Source organism: Felis catus, chromosome C2 (genome assembly GCF_018350175.1).
Source record: "Felis catus isolate Fca126 chromosome C2, F.catus_Fca126_mat1.0, whole genome shotgun sequence".
Lineage (NCBI taxonomy): Eukaryota > Metazoa > Chordata > Mammalia > Carnivora > Felidae > Felis > Felis catus.
Genome location: NC_058376.1, coordinates 66,381,710 through 66,404,250, shown reverse-complemented (window position 1 = coordinate 66,404,250; position 22,541 = coordinate 66,381,710). Strand labels below are relative to the sequence as shown.

Sequence of the window (22,541 nt, the reverse complement as noted above, 5' to 3'; positions counted from 1 at the left end):
TTAGGAATCAAAGTAATACTGGCTTCATAGAATGAGTCTGGAAGTTTTCCTTCCCTTTGTATTTCTTGGAACAGCTTGAGAAGGATAGGTATTATCTCTGCTTTAAACGTCTGGTAGAACTCCCCTGGGAAGCCATCTGGTCCTGGACTCTTATTTGTTGGGAGATTTTTGATAACCGATTCAATTTCTTTGCTGGTTATGGGTCTGTTCAAGCTTTCTATTTCCTCCTGATTGAGTTTTGGAAGAGTATGGGTGTTTAGGAATTTGTCCATTTCTTCCAGGTTGTCCAATTTGTTGGCATATAATTTTTCATAGTATTTTTCATAGTATTCCCTGATAATTGTTTGTATCTCTGAGGGATTGGTTGTAATAATTCCATTTTCATTCATGATTTTATCTATTTGAGTCATCTCCCTTTTCTTTTTGAGAAGCCTGGCTAGAGGTTTGTCAATCTTGTTTATTTTTTCAAAAAACCAACTCTTGGTTTCGTTGATCTGCTCTACAGTTTTTTTAGATTCTATATTGTTTATTTCTGCTCTGATCTTTATTATTTCTCTTCTTCTGCTGGGTTTAGGCTGCCTTTGCTGTTCTGCTTCTATTTCCTTTAGGTGTGCTGTTAGATTTTGTATTTGGGATTTTTCTTGTTTCTTGAGATAGGCCTGGACTGCAATGTATTTTCCTTTCAGGACTGCCTTCGCTGCATCCCAAAGCGTTTGGATTGTTGTATTTTCATTTTCGTTTGTTTCCATATATTTTTTAATTTCTTCTCTAATTGCCTGGTTGACCCACTCATTCGTTAGTAGGGTGTTCTTTAACCTCCATGCTTTTGGAGGTTTTCCAGACTTTTTCCTGTGGTTGATTTCAAGCTTCATTGCATTGTGATCTGAAAGTATGCATGGTATAATTTCAATTCTTGTATACTTATGAAGGGGTGTTTTGTGACCCAGTATATGATCTATCTTGAAGAATGTTCCATGTGCACTCAAGAAGAAAGTATATTCTGTTGCTTTGGGATGTAGAGTTCTCAGGATATCTGTCAAGTCCATCTGATCCAATGTGTCATTCAGGGCCCTTATTTCTTTATTGACCGTGTGTCTAGATGATCTATCCATTTCTGTAAGTGGGGTGTTAAAGTCCCCTGCAATTACCACATTCTTATCAATACGGTTGCTTATGTTTATGAGTAATTGTTTTATATATTTGGGGGCTCTGGTATTCGGCGCATAGACATTTATAATTGTTAGCTCTTCCTGATGGATAGACCCTGTAATTATTATATAATGCCCTTCTTCATCTCTTGTTACAGACTTTAATTTAAAGTCTAGTTTGTCTGATATAAGTATGGCTACTCCAGATTTCTTTTGGCTTCCAGTAGCATGATAAATAGTTCTCCATCCCCTCACTCTCAATCTAAAAGTGTCCTCGGATCTAAAATGAGTCTCTTGTAGACAGCAAATAGATGGGTCTTGTTTTTTTATCCATTCTGATACCCTATGTCTTTTGGTTGGCGCATTTAATCCATTTACATTCAGTGTTATTATAGAAAGATACGGGTTTAGAGTCATTGTGATGTCTGTATGTTTTATGCTTGTAGCGATGTCTCTGGTACTTTGTCTCACAGGGTCCCCCTTAGGATCTCTTGTAGGGCTGGTTTAGTGGTGACAAATTCCTTCAGTTTTTGTTTGTTTGGGAAGACCTTTATCTCTCCTTCTATTCTAAATGACAGACTTGCTGGATAAAGGATTCTCGGCTGCATATTTTTTCTGTTCAGCACATTAAAGATCTCGTGCCAATCCTTTCTGGCCTGCCAAGTTTTAAAAGAGAGATCCGTCACAAGTCTTATAGGTCTCCCTCTATATGTTAGGGCACGTTTACCCCTTGCTGCTTTCAGAATTTTCTCTTTATCCTTGTATTTTGCCAGTTTCACTATGATATGTCGTGCAGAAGATCGATTCAAGTTACGTCTGAAGGGAGTTCTCTGTTCTTGCTCTTTTTTCTTAGGTGTATAAATCCTTATATTATTTAAACATTCTTGCTGTTTGGTAGCTGGCATGTTACTGCCACATCTGGCCAAAGTACCACAATTTAGTTGACTGATTAATTGGTTGATTGGTTGACTTAGTGGACTTTTCTGAACATGATGCTTGGTTCAGCAATATGAGAATCACAGAATCTCTGGCTGGGTGTGCCAATTCTTAAACTGTAGCTGCCCCATTAGAAGAGCTTTTATAAAATACTGAACAGATTCTGATCTAATTTGGTCTTGGGTCTCAAAGACCTTCTGGGTGACTTATGGGTAAGCAGGTTTAGAATCTCTGGATAGGTCTAAAGGTTACCCAGGCAATCATTGATCTGATGGTTAAATCCCTTCCATTGGGAAATCTGAAATAATAACTCTTCTTGAGACAAAGATGCTCAGTAGTCTAATCTTCCAGGCAATCTTCCTGGGTTTAGAAACTCTGCACACTGCTACTATAGAGGGAAGCAGCATGTAGTGGTTAGTAGTAGATCAGAACCTCCTCTCAAAAAACTAGCAGTGCTTAGCTGTGGCCCTTCATAATGTCAGGGGACTATCCTCCCAGGTCAGTGGTTTTCAACCAGGGGAAATTTGTCCCCCAGATGACATGTGACAACATACGGAGACATTTTTGGTTGCTACAACTTGGGGGACTGCTACTGGCATCTAGTGAGTAGCAGTCAGGGATGCGGCCACACATCCCACACTACATAGGACAGCCTCCCACAACAAGGAATTATCCAATACAAAGTGTCAGTAGTGCCAAGGTTGAGAAACCCTTTCCTAGATCCTTGCTCTCAGGTTCTCCCTCCTGCCCCAGAAAACATCATCTTTAAAGGAATTCGTCCTAAACCTTTTCCTTCTTTCTGAGACATGATTTCAACAATGTCTTTCAAATCAACATTTTACAACCTTTTTAAGTAGTCCCCAAATGAGATAATTCTGCTTTGCTTTTAAAAAATAAAGACTCCTGCCCAACTGTGTATGTCAGAGAGACAGAATAATCCCAGTGCCAACTTTTCCACTTGCTGCTTCCTTTCCCACTTGGCTGCCTTTCTGAAATACAAAATGAGCTGAGCCTCATGACCGAGCAGAGGCCCTGCCTCACCTGCATTGACCAGGTGCCACAGCCAGTGGAGCCAGCCATCGGGACACAGGTCACCCCATGCAATGTCCTGAGGCTCCTCAGTTTATCCGCTGCCAGCCTGGCTAGGTCAGGCTTGCTGCCAAATTGATTAATAAGTGCTGGGCCAACACTTCTAGTAGGTCCTAGACCTGCTGATTTTTCTCCCCAACTTCCTTAGATCATTTCATTATTAAATTAAAGGTTGTTGTGATTTAAACTGAACTGTCAGGCAGCCTGGAGACAAACGTGGGGTTTGGTGAAGAAATTGAACCTTGGTGCTGCATTTACTAAATCCAGCCTCAGTTGGGTGCTTTCTCTTTCTCTTAAAGAAGTAATTCAAACCTCCCAGGGCTGGAAGTAGAAGCAGAACCTTCCCCTGCAGTGTCAGGAGCCCACACAGAGAGGCTGGCATGCCAGGAAAGGAAGCCGATTATAAATAGCAGAAAAAGCAGCATCAGTCAAAACTCACTGATGTGCCTGAGAAAAATGTTAAGGGAAACAAACAGCTTCTGAAATAAGAAGCAATGATCTTTTTTTATTTTTTTTTAAATTTAAAGTGCTAAAGAATGAAAACAATATATATACATATAGGTTAAACACACATACACACACACACTGCATACACACAGAGAACCCAACTGAGACCCTTTAGGAAATAATGGGTAATCATTAATTGTAAAAGAACAAAATTACAAGTAGTCAGAGCCACACAGAAGAAACAGCTGTCCTTTCTCTGTGTAGTCGATGCTATTTGTTTAGAAAGTCTATGGTTTCCCCTTCTAAAATAATTTTCCTGTTATGTGTATCTTTTTTCCAGCTTCGATGGAAACCATTTGAGATTCCAAAAACGTCTCAGAAGAAAGTGGACTTTGTGAGTGTAAGTCAACAGCATCCACACCTGCCCTCTGCTCTTTCTTCCCCAGTGAGTGATCCAGCCATCTTCAGGCTGAATGCCAAGCAGAAGCAGACTTAGAGGCAGGCAGCAGAGACAGAACCACCTGCCTCTGTTTTCAGGGCTGGCCGAGCGATGTCTTACTTAGGCACCATATGGCCCCTGACACCAAAGGGCACTGGTAAGCTATTTACAACATCTCTGAATGGCCAGTGGAAATTGAGCATTGGCCTACCTGAGGTTTTTTGTTTTTGGCTAGAAAAGGGTTCTTAGCCTTTTTCCCCCCATGGACTCCTTTAATAGTCTGGCAAATCTTGTATTTTTAAATGCATAAAATAAATTCCATAAAATTACAAAGAAGCTGATTATATTGAAATACAATGATTAACATATTAAAATAACAAATTTGGTTTGGTTTATAGTAACATATATGCTTCCTTATTAATGCACTACATCACAAGATCTATGAAAATATCTAATAACTATGGTTGTTAGAAGTATGAACATAAATGATACTCTGGAATAGCCATAATAACTATAATGTGATATAAAGAACCCATGATTTCTATCAGTGGAAAGGTTACAGGCACTTCTAATATTTCTGTGGGTTTTTGCTTACATTCATATTAATTGAAGCGAATGATACATTTCAGAGATTAGTCAAAATAAATATATAATTTTGTCCCCATCCAAGTTCATGAACTTTCTGAAATGGACCCTTGGGCTAGAATAGCATCAACTCAGGTCGACAACTCTAGTTAATGCAATGCTGGTCACAAGTTCTGCTTGGTAGTTATAAGGACTGGGAGTATTGGAACACTTGTGCTCAGAGCAAACATTGTAGGGGAGAAGGAAGGGAGCTACAATAAGGAGGGGCTCAAAGAAGCCAGTGGAGGCCTTTGTAGACCAACCTCAGCCAATGGCTTACTTAGGGAGAGTCCAGGTGCCCAGCCATAAGCCAAATTTTCTGGATCATGCAAATTCCTTGTCTATATTCAATGCTCCAAGCTCTGTGTAGACTCATCTAAATAGACCCCAAACTGGCAAACTGAGTTAAAATACTAAAATAAATCCCCCACTGTGGGTGAATTGTGGATATCTGAAGGAGCAGAGCTCCCTCCTTTCAGGCTTCTCATCTGCAGGTTGGGGCTGAGAGTTTTGAGAAGACCCAGGTGTTAAGGTTTCTTGGACTGTGGATTATCAGCAGAGAGGATTACAGTTGGTCAGAATGCTTCCACTTCCCTGTTCTGGAAAAAATAGGGCTGACCCTATGTATAAGCACGGGGCTGCCTACATGGTAAGGTGTATTTGGGGGACACTGATGTGGCAACCTTCCTCCCTAGGCCTCCTAGGTGCCTAGTTTTACCTCCAAAAGAAACTCTCCTCTAGATTGATCTTAAGCACAAAACTGATAAAATGCCAAGTAAAGTGATCTTAGCCACTGAGACAGTCCAAATCTAGGGCCATGGCTGGCAAATAGGGTGAGCCACCACCTACTAAACATAAACAGTGAATCTCAGGCTCCCCAGAGGCAGGCTGGACCCCAAATGTCTCACTTGTCCCACAGGGCAGACCCTGGTAAAACCTTGCCACATGGCTCTCAGGGACCAGGAGGAGGGCTGGCGTCTTGGACAATACTCACATTCACCCCTCCTTCTCCTGCGGTCTCTCCCAGGGCCTGCATACCTTGTGTGGAGCTGGAGACATAAAGTCTAACAATGGGCTTGCCATCCATATTTTCCTGTGTAACACCTCCATGGGGAACAGGTAAGTGGCTCAGTACTGGGGCAGAACATCCCCATTCCCTAAGAGCTATAGGTGAGAGGGTGAAAGCCAGGTTGTTGTTTTATGTTATTGTATTTTCCCCAGAGCAACATTGATATACATTAATTAATAAAAATAAGTGAGGGCTTCAAACTTGACTGACTCCTGTAACATAAACAAAAATGTCACATAACAATGTAAATAGAAAACAGACGATGGGCATTGGGAAGGTGGAGTAGTCCAAGAGGCATTTTGACTTTAACCAGGTTTGGGTCAGAATATCTCTAATTTCTTAAAGTTCCCCAGGACTGTTTTTGAGGCCAAAGTCATACTGCATGAGAAGCCATTAAGGGCCACAAGTTGGTGGTAGGTCAAGCTGACAGGCTTTGGCTTCAGGTAATAATTGTGCAAACTTAACATTCCTCAACAGAGGAGCTTAAATTTTTGAACCAGAAAAATATATAAATGGCATTCTGCCTTTTCTTGGGGAAGCAGAATCTCATGGCAGTTTTGCACTCTACCTCTGGAACCAGAATGTTACATCCAAACCCAATTCCACTCTTCCTAGCTGAGTAATCTTGGGCAAGTCATTTAAATTCTCTGAGCCATGACAAAGCACTGAAGATGTACCTTTGGGTCCAGCCTCACATCATTCCACCTTCTCTCTTTTCACTTGAGCCACAGTAGTCTTCATACAGTTCTTTCAACCTGCCATGTGTTCTCCTGCCTCACAGCATTTATTTGCATGTGCTGTTGTTTCTGTCTGGAATGTTCTCCCCACTCCCCAAACTCTTGCCTAGATAATTCCTCCAAATCTCAGGTCAAATATCTTTTCTTCAGGGAAGATTTTGCTGACCCCTCCCATTAGAACAGGTTCATTTTTCTTCCATTCTCCTGAACTTGACTTTCATAGTGCCATGACAGTTTATGATGATATTCTATAATTATTTGATTGCTATCTGACTTCCTACTGTAAGCTTCCTGACTATAAGCTGCATGAGTGCAGAGATTGGGTCATTTTACTCACCAGTTTATACCCAGTACTGAGCCTGGCACATGGTGGGTAGTAAACAATTTTGTGGTGTGAGTTAATTTGTCTGAACATTGTTAAAACTGAAAAATCACAGGAATTATTCTTTATGTTTCAGATGTTTTTACAATTCAGATGGGGACTTCTTGATTGGTAAGTTCTGCAGATTTCACTGTGAACTGGTCCCCAATCACAAGCTACTTTTCTATTTTATACATATTATTTTCCTTTATCCTTCAGTCTGTCTTATGTAGTCCAATCTGCAGACTGAGGTCTAGAGGTCATTGGTGGTCTGGAACAGATTCCTGGTGTACCTCAAAGCCCCTGCTCTATTCCATAGTCTCTCTGCCTTTGCCTATCTCTGCTGGGCCTTTATAACATGGGAGATCTGGCAACTGAAAGGAAATAAAGAGTAATACCAACCTGTGATTAATTTACTAAGATAACTCTATTTGCCTTCAAACCCACTCAATAATATACCATCTGTTATCGATATCTGCAGTTTAAATAGAAATTTTCATGATGCCATCTAAAACAGAATGTCTGTTAGAGATTTCTTTGGTCTGCCTATTCTATTTGATGGTTTCAGTATTGATATTTTGAAGTCAACATTTTGGTGTAGACATTAGATATGCAAATGCCAGACTCTTGCTGGAACTACCAGAAATGAGTGGTTTTCCATCCTATTTCTGCTGCCCTTTTTGGTCAATCCACAAAACTGTGCGTATACAAACTCTTTTCCTGGCAACCAAGAGTAAACAGAGTCAACTTTTTTCTTTCACTTTCTTCTAGGTAGTAAAATTCCTAACCTAAGTTGTCAGAATATCCATTTCCCTCCATGAGACTCAATAAAGCTCTTTTCTTTTGGAATGAAAAATCAAATGCAGCCCTTAAGCCTTTTGCTCTTCATGAAGTGGTCCTCACATGGGAAGAATTGCTCACTGCCGCCCTGTCTTTTTTGTTAGTTCCCCAGAAAGGGAAACTTCTCATTTACACTGAGTTTGGCAAGATGCTTGTGCAGCCCAATGAGATCTGCGTCATTCAGGTTGGTGATGTGTCCCCTCTCCCTTGCCTCTCCCTAATTTGGGAGCAATCAGATGTTGCAGCTGCTGTTATTTCCAACTCTAAAATTTCTTGGTGGATCGTGTCTAAGCAAGGAGAGGGAGTTTTAGTCATGCAGAAGGCTCTTGTGCCGAAGGGTAAGCAGGCTTGGGTGCCTGGTTTGTTTTAAAATAAGACATCATCACAAAGCAAAGAGCATTGTCAATTTGCTTTCCGAAATACTTATATATACTTTAGACAGGGTTCTGTTCACATGGATTGGGGAAGGGGGTACAGTGAAGATTAATTTCTTAAAAATGTGGCTATATCAGAGCACTGGGATCTCTGAGTCCAATGAGAGATTAGATTAGAATTGGTTTGGGTCATAGATGTGATTAGGAGTTATACTTTTCCTTTTTTGTTTGTCTGTTTTAAGTAATTATTTATTTATTTTTAATTTTTTAAAAGTTTTTATTTATTTTTGAGAGAGAAAGAGCATGCGCAAGTGGGGGGAGGGGCAGAGAGAAAGGGTCTAAAGCATCTAAAGCGAGCTTCACGTGGACAGGAGAGTCCGATGCTGGGCTCATACTCAGGAACCATGAGGTCATGGTCTGAGCCGAAGGTAGATGCTTAACTGACTGAGCCACCCAGACGCCCTAAATTTTTCGTTTTAACTCATCTTTGAGCTGGTCACCTCTCAAACATACCTCAACAGACTATAGCTGTACTTTTTGCATGTGGGACTGGCTGTGGCTCTGGGCGTCTTCTTTATAGCTACAGGTATGATTTGGGAGTGCTCACCAGTGTCTGCTTCCCATTCCAGAGAGGAATGCGGTTCAGCATAGATGTCTTCGAGGAGACCAGGGGCTACATCCTGGAGGTCTACGGCGTCCACTTTGAGTTGCCTGACCTGGGACCAATTGGTAAATCTTCACTACAAGCTTTTAGGCTCCCTTGAGAGATAGGACAGATAATCTCATGAGAGTGACACACCCTTCTCCCCTCATTATCTCACTCAAATTTCAACTTTCCTCTCCAGACAACTTCTCTAGACCAAATGTAGTTGAGAAGTTCAGAAACCTATTAGAACTCCCTAAGCAACCCCAAATATTTTTTTCAGACCTCTAAGTTCAGGGATTCAGTGTCATGGCCGACCCAACTGATGAAATAAAATCATTAATTAGTTCATCGGTATATCAATCCATCAGCTAGTCTTGGCTCTTGTGTTGTGCTGAGGGTACTGACAGGAATCTCATCAAGGGTAACACAAGCCTTTTCCCATAAAATACATACATAAAAGTGAACAACCAAAGCCAACATGTTCTAAATCTCTCTCTCTAGGGTAGTATATAGACCATTAAAGAGCAGACAATGTAAAATAGATTTCTGGTTATACAGTGTATATCCTGAAGGATGTAGAAGTTTGGGTTACTGGGGGGCCAAGTCACCAGGAACAGCTTTACAGAAGACATGAGATTTGATTAATCCTTGACGAAGAGTTGAGGAAAAATAAAAGGAAAGGGAACAGCTTAAGCAAAAACATACATGTGGGAATGAGCTTTGTGAATAGGAGGGAGATCATCTTCTTAAGTCAATAGGGTGTGTGTAGACGATAAAGTAGAGAAAAGCTATAAACAAGGGCTATACTCCTATGGAAAGGGGACACAGGCTGAAGTGCGGATAGTCTACAAACTTCACATTCCTACTCATCACATTCCACAAAATCTACACAGTTAACTCGGAGCTATGAAGGAGCTAGAAACCACAGCCTCTATGAGGCAGATTAAAACTTTCAAAAGTGAATCAAGGTCCCCACCCCCGATTCTTCTGGCAAACTGGAGGCAGAAGATGCAGGAGAGAAGTGAAGGTGGTAGGAGTTGTTCTCAAAACATCTCTTGGAGTGAAAGGAGTGGCTTGGAAAATGGGCCCTTGGTTTCATCTTTGGCATGTTTGCTGAAGGTGGTGGCCACACCTCCCAGTTCTTCCTTTCCTTGTCAACAGCTTTTTTAGAGCAAAAGAGGCCAGGCCAGCATGTGCCTTCTGGTCACTCCCCTGGGGAGATCCAAATAGTCAGAGGAAGGTGGGAGGCAGCAGAGAGGCAGCTGGAGCCACGGTGGGCCGTCTGTCATCCTGCTCACCACCCGCTCTTCCCACTTCAGTCTGGCTTCCTGCTGCTCTACAGCCAGCATAGCCTCCAGGTTCCATGGAACACGTACCCTCTGGAAAATATATATAATTTACTAACCAGCTGGGGGCTTATATTTTTTAACCCCAGGAGCTGGAAATGATAAAACACTCCCCAGGTCTCTCCTCTCAGAGTTAAATTATGTTTTTGCACTTATACTTTTTATTTTTGGTCTTTTGATTTATTTTCCTTCTCTGGAGGGAACACTCGCTCCTAAGCAAAGGTAAGCAGGCAAGTCCTGAATACTTTTTTCCTGAGTGGCAGACAGATTTGTCAGGCTGGAGAGCAATTCTGCAGATTGATTCTGAGTTCTGTCTGAGGAGCAGAGGCATGCCTGGGGCAACAGTATGTAACCCTTCCTTTTTGAGATCAAGGACTGTAGATGAGTTCTAGAATCATCATGGTTTTCTTAAAAGAGAAGTTCTAGTATTCTACCAGACCTTCCCTTTGCCTCTTTTCTAGCCTCATCCTCTCCCCTCACCTGCAGTGATGCAGTAATGCCTGTAACATGGTTGATAAGCCATACTTACTCTACAACTTTAGGAGGTGATGCTGGTGATGATGATGATGATGATGATGATGATTTTCATGATTCTTTTTACTAATCATGTTTCCTAATCTTTTTCCTAATCCTTTACCTTCCTTTTAGGAGTTAAAAGGTAAAAAGGATTCCAATGAGCATTTGGACAATGAAAACAAATTATGGAATGGCTTTTGACATGGAAGAGAGCCCTTTCTCTTTGTGCAACTGTAGGCATCTTTCCTATATGATTTCACAAGTGTCTAAAAGACTTTTGGGTTGCTGTGTTCTAGGAGCTAATGGCCTGGCCAATCCTCGTGATTTTTTGATACCCGTTGCCTGGTATGAAGATCGCCAAGTGCCAGGTGGCTACACTGTGATTAATAAATACCAGGGCAAGCTATTTGCTGCCAAACAGGTAAAGTAAGAGGATGATTGGAAGACAGGAAGGGAATATTAAGCACCTACTGATTGCTAAGGCCAGTGTTAAGTACTCGACATATATTCTTTAATCTTTATAAGTACTTGACATATATTATATTCTTTAATCTTTACCATACCACTAAATAATTACAAATAAGGTACTATTTGTCTCATTTATAGTCATGAAAAGGGAATTACAAATAATTTGCCAAATGCCATAGTAAATGGCAGAACAAGCATTAGTACCTATATCTCTTTGACTCCAAAGGTCATGCTCTTTCTACTCACCAAGCAATAAAAATCCTGGCAATATAGTAGATCTCTATAAATGGTGTATAAAATATAATATACAGGCAGGATAGTTTGTTCTGAAAAGGGAAATGAGTAAACAAGCAGGTCACCCAATATTTATATTATCAATGGCACCATATTTCAAATACAAGCCATGACTGATACAAAACAAGTAGAACTCAGTTCATTAGCTTGACTTAGTTTATACCAACAGCCTTGTAAACTCAAAGACAAGCAAAGGCTTATCCCTTATTAGGGATATATTAACAAATAATAACAATATGTAATCTATAATATATCAGATATATTATATTATTACTTAATATATGGAATATATATTAGCAGAAAGTAATCATATAAACAAAGCAATCCAAAGATTTCTTCTGTTTACCATTATCTATTAGCATTATTTTTGCCCATTTGACATATTGCTTATATTTTTCAAGGCATATTATTTTTCTTGGACAGCATCTAGAGGGTATGCTAACCAGCAGAGGCCAAATAGTTTGGCACTTAAAATTAACCCCTGAGAGTTAATTGCCTGCCTTATTGACACATTGTCACCTTCATATTGTCTGGGTCAGGATTTCTCAGAATGTGGTTCAGAGATCATTTGCATCAGAAATTCTGAGGGAGGCTTGTTTAAAATGCAGGTTCTTTGATGTTACTCCAGCCTGGCAAAAATGATAACTTCTGGGAACGGAGTGTGGAAACCTTCAGTCATTTTAAGCATGCTCCCCATATTATTTTTGACATACAGTTGAGAGAGAGCCATCATTCTAGAGGCAGCCAGCAGCTCCATGGGTTTCCACTTCCCAAGTGAACTCTGTGCTGGTTATTCCTTGTGTGACCTCCTACGTTGATCCATTATCAGTTCTCTGCCACGATCTGTCACCTGAGAGCTTGACCTATATGGGCTCCCTAGGCTTTTGGTTAGGTTCAACCTGTGAGAGGTACTCACAGGAAATTGGAGGGCAGGAGGAAAGACAAGTTGGGGTTTTTCTTCCCCTGCTTCTTGCCTAGTTGGGACTTCATCCCTCCATGATCTCAGCTCCTGTTGGGTAGCCTCGGTGGTGTGCTGAAACCAGTTCATACTGGCATGAAAGAGCTAATATACACATTCTTCCCAGCTTTGTGTTTGTTCAGCAACATCACATTAGTAGATGAAAAAAAATGATCATGGTGAGAGTATTTATACCCCAGAAATTAGCAAATGCTATAAAACAGAGCTTTTTAATTTTTTCCAGAGAGGCAGTTGTTAAATATATACCACCACACCACTAAACAGCCCCTTCTTCATGGTTCTAGCTCTTGCTTGAATCCTATAACAGCATTTTCTTCCCATATCCCTCAGGCCCAGCAATGGCAATGTCTTCCCACTGTTGCTAGACTCAGAAACCTCACCATCTCTAGTCAGTTCACTTAACTCTAATCATATCTGTCTGAGTAGTCCCTTCAGTAAAGTCTTTAGAACATTCTGAATTGGGTTCCGTTTCCAGAACAGATGCATAACTACAATGGGGACTACCTTCCTGTAACAGAGCACTGATCCTCTCCTACCCCAGGGCAGGCCCAGGAAGCATCACCTTAGGATTGTTCTGGAAACTCAAGTCCTTGAGTCCTAAGGGAACTCTTAGATCCCTTCTCACCCTCCTGTACTTACCAACCCAGGCACTGTGTGTACCAGAAGCTCCTCTAGACAGCAATTACCTGGAGAGCAGTCACAGCAAGTGCACTGGGAAACCCAGACGGTGGCCCAGATTGTCTGAGAATTGCTGACATTCGCAGATTCTCACAACTGTGTTAAAAATTGTTGAAAAGGCACTACTTGGAGAATGCATTGTGCTTTTGCTGCACATGTGATCTGAGGCAGCTGCATCTTATGAACTGGAAAAATAGGGTTAGTGGCTTAGCAAGGGACAGTCTGTAGGCACGTGAAGCAACCACAACATGATTCAGGGTTATACTTCTCCCAAAGGATGGTATTATTAGATTATGTGAACAAAATCAAATCAGGAGAGACAGTGATGCCAAATACAAACTGTAGAATCACAGCTACAAAAGCGTTAAGTACTAAGATCACCCTTTCCTGCTTTTTTTGTGTTTGTGTGATCAGGATGTCTCCCCATTTAACGTTGTGGCCTGGCACGGGAACTACACCCCCTACAAGTACAACCTGGAGAACTTCATGGTCATTAATTCAGTGGCCTTTGACCACGCAGTAAGTCTGAACCATGGAGGGGCCTGGAGATAGGGTACCCCTTGGATGGGAGGGGTCCATAGTAGTCCCCTGACGTTCACAGATTTAACGTTTCCAGTGTCACCCTTGGAAGGCCACGATATAGTCATTCATCATTATGTTGACAGGAATTTGAATCATCTACAGCAAGGCTTTGGTGAAGGAGTAAATAACAAGCTAGTGGGAGAGCCAAGCCTTCCATGTAACACTCACCCTTGAACACAGCCCGGTTCTCACACAGAGGATCACAGCAACCCCAATAGATGGCTAAAAACTTAGTTTCTTCTTGGAAAAGGCTAATATTAGTGATAAAGTGATAAGAAAGGAAAATCTCTGGATTTGGAAAGTTCTCTGTCCTGCTTACAAATGCTGAGTCTGCTTGGTCTAGCTGCCTATTCCAGTGCCTCTACTCCTGGCTGTTTTCAGCAGTGATGGAGCAGACAGCCCTCTTCTAAAGTTCCTCAGAATGTTCAGTGCTTGAATTTAAACCAAAGAAAGTGAACTTGGTCATATTTTTCACTCAATTAGAGGCCCACAAATAGGTCCCTGGTCTACAGGGCAAGCTCCCAAGGCCCCACATTCATGAAAAAGTGCTAGCTCTGAGATCCTGGGGGAAAGTTCATTTTGCAGCCTGGTTCATAATAGATTAACTTAACCCACAAGCTGACGGGATAATTAGAGCAGAAGCCAGAGAACCAGAGACAGGAAGATTACTCTGAGCCAGTTCAGTTTATCTCTAGGGGGACAAAACTACCTTTCTGAAGAGCAACAACTCGTAACAAAACCAAAAGGGAAAAGAAAATGAGGCATCAAGACCAAAACAGCATGAAAAAGGACCCTGAGACACTGATAGAGCTTTATTTGAGCCTCACTACCTTTTCTTTAACAGTTTCAGATCATTTCTCATGACGGATGAAGAAGTTTAAAGTCTCACGGCAATAGGGTTGGGTTTTTGGCTTGCCTTTGCATAGTTTCAATCTCTGTGCTGCTGCTACAGTTATTTTCCCAAAATTTTTCCAAAATCCTATTTTATGACTCCTTCAGCACCCCCCACCACCACTACCACCACTAGCAATGCTAAAGGGGTAAGGAATAGATAGATCTCAACCATCTTTGAATCCCAGACCCTAGAATGGCATGTGAAAGCAAACATGATCATTGATTTTTTCCAAAATTAGCTGGTGTTAATTCATTTTGCTTCATGCACAGCAAGGGGAAAGTCAGATGAGTGATTACCGCACCTTATCGATAAGCCAAAATTCAGGTCTGGTCATTCTACCACTGCATTAGAAAACCTTTTCAGCCTCCCTGTGGTTTAGGATCATCTGAGCTCTGAAGCATGGTATCTGATGTTCTCCACCATCTGGCCCTGGACTCCTTTTTCCAGTATTAACTCTTAGCCCCTCTTCCCTTTGCCAGTGCACCCTGGCAATGCTTTCTTGCCTCTTGACAAAATCTCTATGCACTTTGATGTATTTCTTGTTTTCTATGCTTCGAATGCCTTTTCCTCTCTTTCCTGCCTCCCTCCTTTTTCTTTCTTTCTCCTTTCATTCCTCAGGACCTTCCTCAAATATCACCTCCTCTTCGAAGCCTCCCCTGATCCTCTCAGGTAGGCAGGCACTCTCTATACTCCCTTGGATTTCTACTTATAAAGTGAGATTATCCTTGGCATCTTGCTAGGATTAGTTGTTCATACACCTGTTTTATGACTCCTTCAGCAACCCCCCCCCCACCACTACCACCACTAGTAATGCTAAAGGGGTAAGGAATAGATAGATCTCAACCATCTTTAAATCCCAGACCCTAGAATGGCATGTGAAAGCAAACATGATCATTGATTTCAATTAAATTGAATCTCAATCTTTCCACTGAAAGATTCTAAAGTTCTTTTAAAATCACAATATTGTTTCCCTCGACACTACCACCGTCCAAACTAGTGATGTAAGTGGTGGATTTTAGACCTGAGAATCAAACAGGGGTAAGAAAGCAATGAGGATGGCATCTGGAATCTCTGCAAGGCCCCCAAAGAGAAGCACATTCTACATTTATACCAAAAGCTAGATACTATTTTATTGCTGTTTCAACCTCACTCTGAGCATCTATTCTGCCAAGAACTCCCTGAAGCACATCCCAGCTCCTCACCCTGACCTGAGGTTGAGAGGCAGACACGACTGGTTCTCAGACCCGCATGGTAATATTTGCATGAAATGGGGGCTCAGCAGGATGAGAAAGCAGTTCCAAGTCTTCTTAGCTGGTATTAATTCATTTTGCTTCATGCACAGCAAGAGGGGAAAGTCAGATGAGTGATTACTGCACCTCATCGATAAGCCCAGAACACTTAGCCTGGCCTGTGTGGTTTGATCAGAATTTAGAGCATCAACTTGGAAACCCCTTCCAGTGTGGGGACACATGTGCCATTGTCCAGCCGCCTCCTTTCCATCGTGGGCTCAGTGTCTCCTTGTGCTTTCACAGGACCCATCCATCTTCACAGTATTGACCGCCAAGTCTGTCCGCCCTGGGGTGGCTGTCGCTGATTTTGTCATCTTCCCACCTCGATGGGGGGTTGCCGATAAGACCTTCAGGCCTCCTTATTACCACAGTAAGTCTCTCTTTTCCCAAGCCACGTTGGAAACCAAAGAGATAGCAAAGCGGTGAACCTTATTACCCATTGGGAATACCACCAAGGAGTTTCCAGACACCATGCTCTGGCTGGCTTTCAGGATCCTGCCTCCCGAGACCCAGTGCTGCTCCTCAGACTTGTAGCGGCTGAAACACCACAGATGGAGATGGCAGTGATGTGTTGACTCTGAGAAGGAAGTAATTAATGCCTACAGCCCAGTTTCCCTGGCCCTGAGGAGAGGTAGAAAGGCTGATAAAGTGTGAAGCAAGACATTTCTTTACATGTCAGACCCTTCTTTTTATGGGAGAGAGAATGGTGGGATGTGGTTGGTAACTTTGTTGTTTTTGGAAAGCTCTTGATCTAAGTCTGGTTCGAGAGCCAGGAAATGTGCCTTCTCCAATTATTTTGGTGGGATGAAACAGACTGCCGTTCACACTAGGGAATGGACTCCATTCTGGAAGTAGTTTCTGTGGAGTATTAGTTACCTAGAACAGAACTTACTAAATCTATTATTTTTATTTTATTAATATTATTACTAGCAGCTAACAATTATTAACCATTTTCCATGGCTATATGTTCCTTATAAGAATTAACCCACTTAATCCTCAAAACAGTTGTAAGAGGGAGGTAATATCATTATTCCCTTTTTTTGAGAAGGTGAAATTGAGGCATAAAGGATTAAGTAATCTGGAAAGATTGAGTAACTCGCTCAAGGCCCCACATCTAGTTAAGTGGTCGAGTCAGGGTTTAATTGAATTAAATGTGTGCCAGAGCACACATACACTCGTTACCAGTAACTGATGTGCCTAGCCCAGTGCCCAACATACAATATGCATCTAATAAACATTTACTTAATTAGTAAATGCATCACCAAGAATGAATAAGGTATTTCATGGCTATATTTAATGAAGTTGGCATTTTTAGTTGTGCAATAGCTAGCTGTAAATCCAACCTAAAGGTCAACGTACAATTCCACTTCTTGGAGATTGCATTTCTGTACGTAGAGTTCTGAAAAGACTCTGAGGTACATTTCAGCTAGAATATTCTTTTTTTTTTTTCAAGTTTATTTATTTTTGAGAGAGAGAGAGCAAGTGGGGGAGGAACGAACACAGAGAGAGTGAATCCCAAACAGGCTCTGCGCCCTCAGAACAGAGCCCTATATGGAGCTCTAACCCACAAACCATGAGATCATGACCTGAGTCGAAGTCAAGAATCAGGTGCCTGACCGACAGCCATCCAGGCACTCCACAGCTGGAACATTCTTAAAAATAAATCCCTTTCCTTAGTCAACCTCAGGGCTTTCTGTCTATATAAGGTTCCTCCCTATATGTACCAGCTCCCAGGTGCCCCAGCTCAACAAGATATAACAGTGCACTGAATGGGTAATTTAGGCATTTATAAAAGGTGGAGAAGTAGGGCCCTAAGGATGGAAGAAAGCCATTTTATGGTCTAATTCCAGCACCACATTTTTCAGGTGACATCATTATGGTGGAGAAAAGGATACAATCAGTTACCACCACAAAGATATTACTTTGTCAATAGAGTCAAAATAAACTATCATCTTTTCTGAAGAGTATCAAGCCCATCATAGGCCCTGACTGTTCTGGAAATCAATCCCCTAGAAGACCTGCTGTCCAGGAGAACTGCTTTAGCTTAGCCTGTACCTCACATGCTAGCCCTTGATAATTCACTATTTCACAGAGTTCTTGTTTTGAGGCTGCTATGTACCTCTATGTACCTGATATGGTAGTTTTCAAATTTTCATATATGTCAGTGTCACCTGGAAGGCTTGTTAAAACAGATTCTTGGGCCCCACCTTCAGAATTTCTGTTTTAGCAAGGTCCAGGGTGGGGCCTGAGAATTTGCCTTTGTAACAGGTCCCCATGTGATGCTGATGCTGCTGTTCCAGGAACCACACTTTGAGAATATTAGGGAGATAAAAATCACTTAGAATGACTCTTTAAAAAAATGTATCCCCAGCACCCACTCTTGGAGAGTATAATTAGTTGGTTCTGAGGTAGAACCTCAGAATCTGCATTTTGAATTAGCAAGGCAGCAAGACCTTCTGATGCGGAAGGTCTACAGGCCACATGTTGAGAAACACTGGCCTGTGGCTTACCTCCCTACCCAGAGAGAAGGATAATAGAACTGTCTAACTTAGACAAGTTTGCTGTTGTGCTACAGCTCTCCAGCCACTCCTAGACTTGAGCTTGTAGTTCAGCCTGCCTGAAACAAATGACCTTGTGAAAAGCCTCTTATAATTTTTTAAAAGTCTCTCAAGTACATTTGGCCAGGATAGATAACAGAAAGGTATGGTTGCCTGATTTAGTTGGAAAAAACACAGAACCCCAAGTTAGAAATTATTTTTTCCAGATATATTAAAACTATTGCTTTAGCAATATTATCAAAATCTTTGCTACTTTGATGTGACTTTATAGGAGAAGTGAAGAATTATTTCTGTAGAAATATTGCCTCCAGTCATCTTAATGTACTTTAGTCAACTGGATTCAGCATTAATCAGAGAGGCAAGGTCTACCCTCCCCCTGCCCTTTGAAATATAGAAAATGATATAGAAATGTCATCACCAAAGTCATTGCTACCTAAATTCATATTCAGATCAAAGCTGAATTCTGTATTGCTCTCTTCTTAAAATTAAGCCATGAAGGTGACTCTGAGGACACATACTAGATTGAGGAGTGTGACAGCACATTTAAGTCATGAGCAGACCTGCTTTTAAAATAGAGACACTTTATGCTTACAGTTGCTTCTTTTCCTCTATTTCTGCTTCATAGAATAATGAGTAGAGCTATGATTCGGGTCTTACCTTTTCTACGTGTGCCTGCAGCAGAATTTTGTTTCCTAGGCAGGATAAAAATGACTGCCTAGTCAATGACAGAAATATTTTGGCACTTGATTATACTTCACATGTAAGGAACTTATCATGCCAATGTCCAGCTTTGCAAGGGTTGCCAATGTCATAGCTCTCTGCTCTGCTCATGATTTTCACTCTCGGCACTGTCACAGAAGGGACTATGAAAGTAACTTTACAGGGGCTATTTCTTACTCAATCACAGAACTTAGCAGAGTGTTCAATTACATCTGTGGGATGGATGGATCGGTAGACAGATGGGGTGGAGAATGGACAGATGGATGGGTAGATGGGTGAATGGATAGAAAGACACTTAAATTTGCTCAGGTGTTGTATTTCTTTAATTCTTGCTCTAAATATGTTGCTGTTCCAATAAAGAGGTTTATTTCAATAGAAACATGATTGAAATAGTAGGCACATGGTGATTTTTTTTGTCAAATTTTTTGACTCCAGAAAGCACAAAACCAACATACTTATATTAAAGCAAATTTCCATTTAATGTGAGAGAACTTTCTAACACCCAGAGCTTTTCAATAATATGGTAGACTGCTTTGTTGAGTAGAAAGCTTCCATTCACAGGAGGCATGCAGGCAGACCCAAGAAGTAATGCCAGGAATGACATAAAATATTCTTCTGTACTGAGTAGAAGTAGTGATCCTTTCCAATTTAAAAAATTTAGGATTCTATAAAGAGAGTATCAATGGAAATAGAAAGAAAAGAATGAATCTCAGAGGCATTTTGGAGAGTGGAAAATAAGATGGTAGATTCAGCTACAGAAGATAGTATTTGTTAGACTATATAGCATTTATGGACTGTTTTTTACAGATACTAAGATCCTTTCACATGGATTATCATTTGATAATAGACTCCAAGTCCAGCGTTCTTTCCATTATATGACCCTTCCATCAACACACACACACACACACACACACACACACACACACACACACTCTCTCTCTCTCTCTCTCTCCATCTCAGTTTTCTGGATTGGGAATCAGAAATATGGTGATACCATGTACTACTGTGGGGCTATTTGGAGGAGGATTAGATAAGATGTGGGAAAAAAGATCATTTTAATATGGGGCTTATAAGCCTAGATGACAGAGTACATCTATTCTTTATTATTACTTTCATTTTAATTATTATTAAAATCGTCTGGCTATGATTTTCTTTAGATTCAACATCATTTGTTTCAGGCAATGGAACTTAAGACCTCTGACAATCCACATGGCCATCAAGTAGAGTTTTGCCTACCAAGGGTTCCACATTAATGAATGTTTTGTGGGTTCCTCCCGCCTCTGTATTCTTTAGTAATCCTAAAAATGTATCATATTCTCCTATCTTCTTGGCAGTGCACAGAAAAAATGCTTGGGAGGTCTTGGTATTTTACAGGTTTTGCCTTAGATAATTAAAATAATATTATTTCAGGGGTGCCTGGGTGGCTCAGTTGGTTAAGCGTCCAACTTCAGCTCAGGTTACGATCCCATGGTCCATAGGTTCAAGCCCTGCATCGGGCTCTGTGCTGACAGCTCAGAACCTGGAGCCTGCTTCAGATTCTGTGTCTCCCTCGCCCATGCTCTCTCTCCATCTCTCAAAAATGAATAAACATTAAAATAATACTATTTCAACCCTCCTAGGGAACTGCATGAGTGAATTCATGGGACTTATCAAAGGTCACTATGAGGCAAAGCAAGGTGGATTCCTGCCAGGGGGAGGCAGCCTGCACAGCTCAATGACCCCCCACGGGCCTGATGCTGACTGCTTTGAGAAGGCCAGCAAAGCCAAGCTGGCACCCGAGAGGATTGCTGATGGCACCATGGTAAGCAAGTTAAATGCCAGGCTCTGGCAGCCTTGGGGGTCCCCAACCTTGTTGAGAGGAGTAGCTGCTTTTGTATTTCTCCAACGTCAGAGAGAAGGAGTCAGGAGAGGAGAGTGTGTGTCTCTCTGTGTGTATATGCCCGTGTGTGTATGTACACACCCCTAAATGTATACTAGACTTCTGATGTGGTAGGGTAGAAAGATATTCGGACTTGCGTCAGACCTGGGATCAAATCCTAGCTCTTTGGGGACACCCGAGTGGCTTAGTAGGTTAAATGTCCAAATCTTGATTTTGGCTCAGGTCACAATCTCACAGTTCATGAATTCAAGTCCCACACTGGGCTCTGCACTGACAGTGCAGAGCCTGCTTGGGATTCAGTCTCCCTCTCTCTCTCTGCCCCTCCCCTGATTGCTCTCTATCTCTCTCTCAAAATAAATAAAAATAAGCTTAAAAAAAATCCTAGCTCTTAGTTCCTACAAACCCTGAATAAGTTACTTAACTTCTCTGTGCTCCATTTTCCCCCATCTGTAGAATGGGTGTGGTATTCATCCCAGCAGGTGGCTGTATTTAACCTTACGGACTGTCCAGCACTGTTCAAATATAAAGCAATATTATTAATACTATGTAATAGGTCTTCTCTTATCTGTATGCGGCCCAGAGTATATATGCTGTGTCTCAGAATCATCTCCTGCTTTTTGAGGTAATCCTCTAGGGCCACAGTACCCAGGGATGCAGGATGTCACCTTCAGTGGAATTCTCAAGCCAAGGAGGATCAGAAAGCCTTTGCCTCACTATAGTCAGGGCTTGTGAGAAGCAGTTCTCAGCTGTTTTCTCATTTTCTTTTGCTCTCCTTTGGCATGGGATGAAATTGATGGGATTTAAAATCTGTTTTGCGTTCTTCCTGTGTCAAGCTATAAACATTGAGGCTGAACACAATTGCAGTTGACTGCGGTACTTAGTTTTACTTTATTTTTGCATTCTTGGAGGTGGAGTTTATGGACCACAAGGAGTAATTTTATGTTAAGTCATATGCAAATTTGCTTTACATTTTTAAACAAATGCCTTCAATGCTACCTGACTTTAAAATCAATAGCACAGGCCTTCCTGACTCCATGCCCAGCTTGCAAACAGACAGCATTATCTGTCTCTCTGTCCAATGCAGTTTGCATTGAACAGTTCCAGGACCAGAGCTGATAGAGCTGATCTGCAAGGGGAGGGTGCAGAGTCCCATCTGCTTGACCTTGGCTCTCTTTCCCTTTCCAAGGGCCTTTGCAAAATTTCTATGGAACTCTACATCTCTTTGAGATGTGGTTTGACAATCTCAATTAAGATATTGCTTCCAGGGGTGCCTGGGTGGCTCAGTCAGTTGGGCGTCTCTGACTCTTGATTTCAGCTCAGGTCATGATCTCAGGGTTGTGAGATTGAGCCCCATCTTGGGCTATGCACTGAGTGTGGAGCCTGCTTGAGATTCTTTCTCTCTCCCTCTTCCCCTCCCTGATCTCTCAAAAAATAAAAATAAAATAAAAAATAAAAAAATAAGCCAAGGGCTCTTTGAGGTACATGGGCTACCCCACACTTGCCACTCAGTAACCTTTGGTGCCCAACTTGGCTTTGGATGTCAGTGTTATCAGGGAGCACTGTTCTACATCAATGAGGCAAGGACAGAGCTGTTTTTATGAGGAACAAGACTCTGGGAAATGCATAG

At 41.6% G+C, this 22,541-nt stretch overlaps 2 protein-coding genes across 5 annotated transcripts in view; one reads left to right on the top strand and one right to left on the bottom strand.

The window, feature by feature from the left end:
- Positions 1-22,541, bottom strand: part of NDUFB4 (NADH:ubiquinone oxidoreductase subunit B4) — a 62,956-nt gene that overhangs the window by 14,506 nt on the left and 25,909 nt on the right. For 2 of the 4 annotated variants that reach the window (XR_006585088.1, XR_006585090.1), the window contains exon 5: positions 8,672-21,426. The exons of 1 other annotated variant lie outside the window; for it this stretch is intronic. The gene's annotated coding sequence lies outside the window, so the exon portion shown is untranslated. The remainder of the gene's footprint in view (positions 1-8,671; positions 21,427-22,541) is intronic. One more of the 4 variants, XR_006585089.1, reaches the window with a different exon arrangement.
- The window catches only part of HGD (homogentisate 1,2-dioxygenase), a 47,928-nt gene that overhangs the window by 23,652 nt on the left and 1,735 nt on the right, over positions 1-22,541 (top strand). Inside the window, exons 5-13 of the mRNA XM_006936082.4 lie at positions 3,961-4,020; positions 5,711-5,802; positions 6,948-6,982; positions 7,795-7,874; positions 8,694-8,793; positions 10,869-10,993; positions 13,406-13,510; positions 16,001-16,127; positions 20,655-20,836. Of these exons, the coding sequence (XP_006936144.2) occupies positions 3,961-4,020; positions 5,711-5,802; positions 6,948-6,982; positions 7,795-7,874; positions 8,694-8,793; positions 10,869-10,993; positions 13,406-13,510; positions 16,001-16,127; positions 20,655-20,836 (906 nt within the window). The remainder of the gene's footprint in view (positions 1-3,960; positions 4,021-5,710; positions 5,803-6,947; positions 6,983-7,794; positions 7,875-8,693; positions 8,794-10,868; positions 10,994-13,405; positions 13,511-16,000; positions 16,128-20,654; positions 20,837-22,541) is intronic.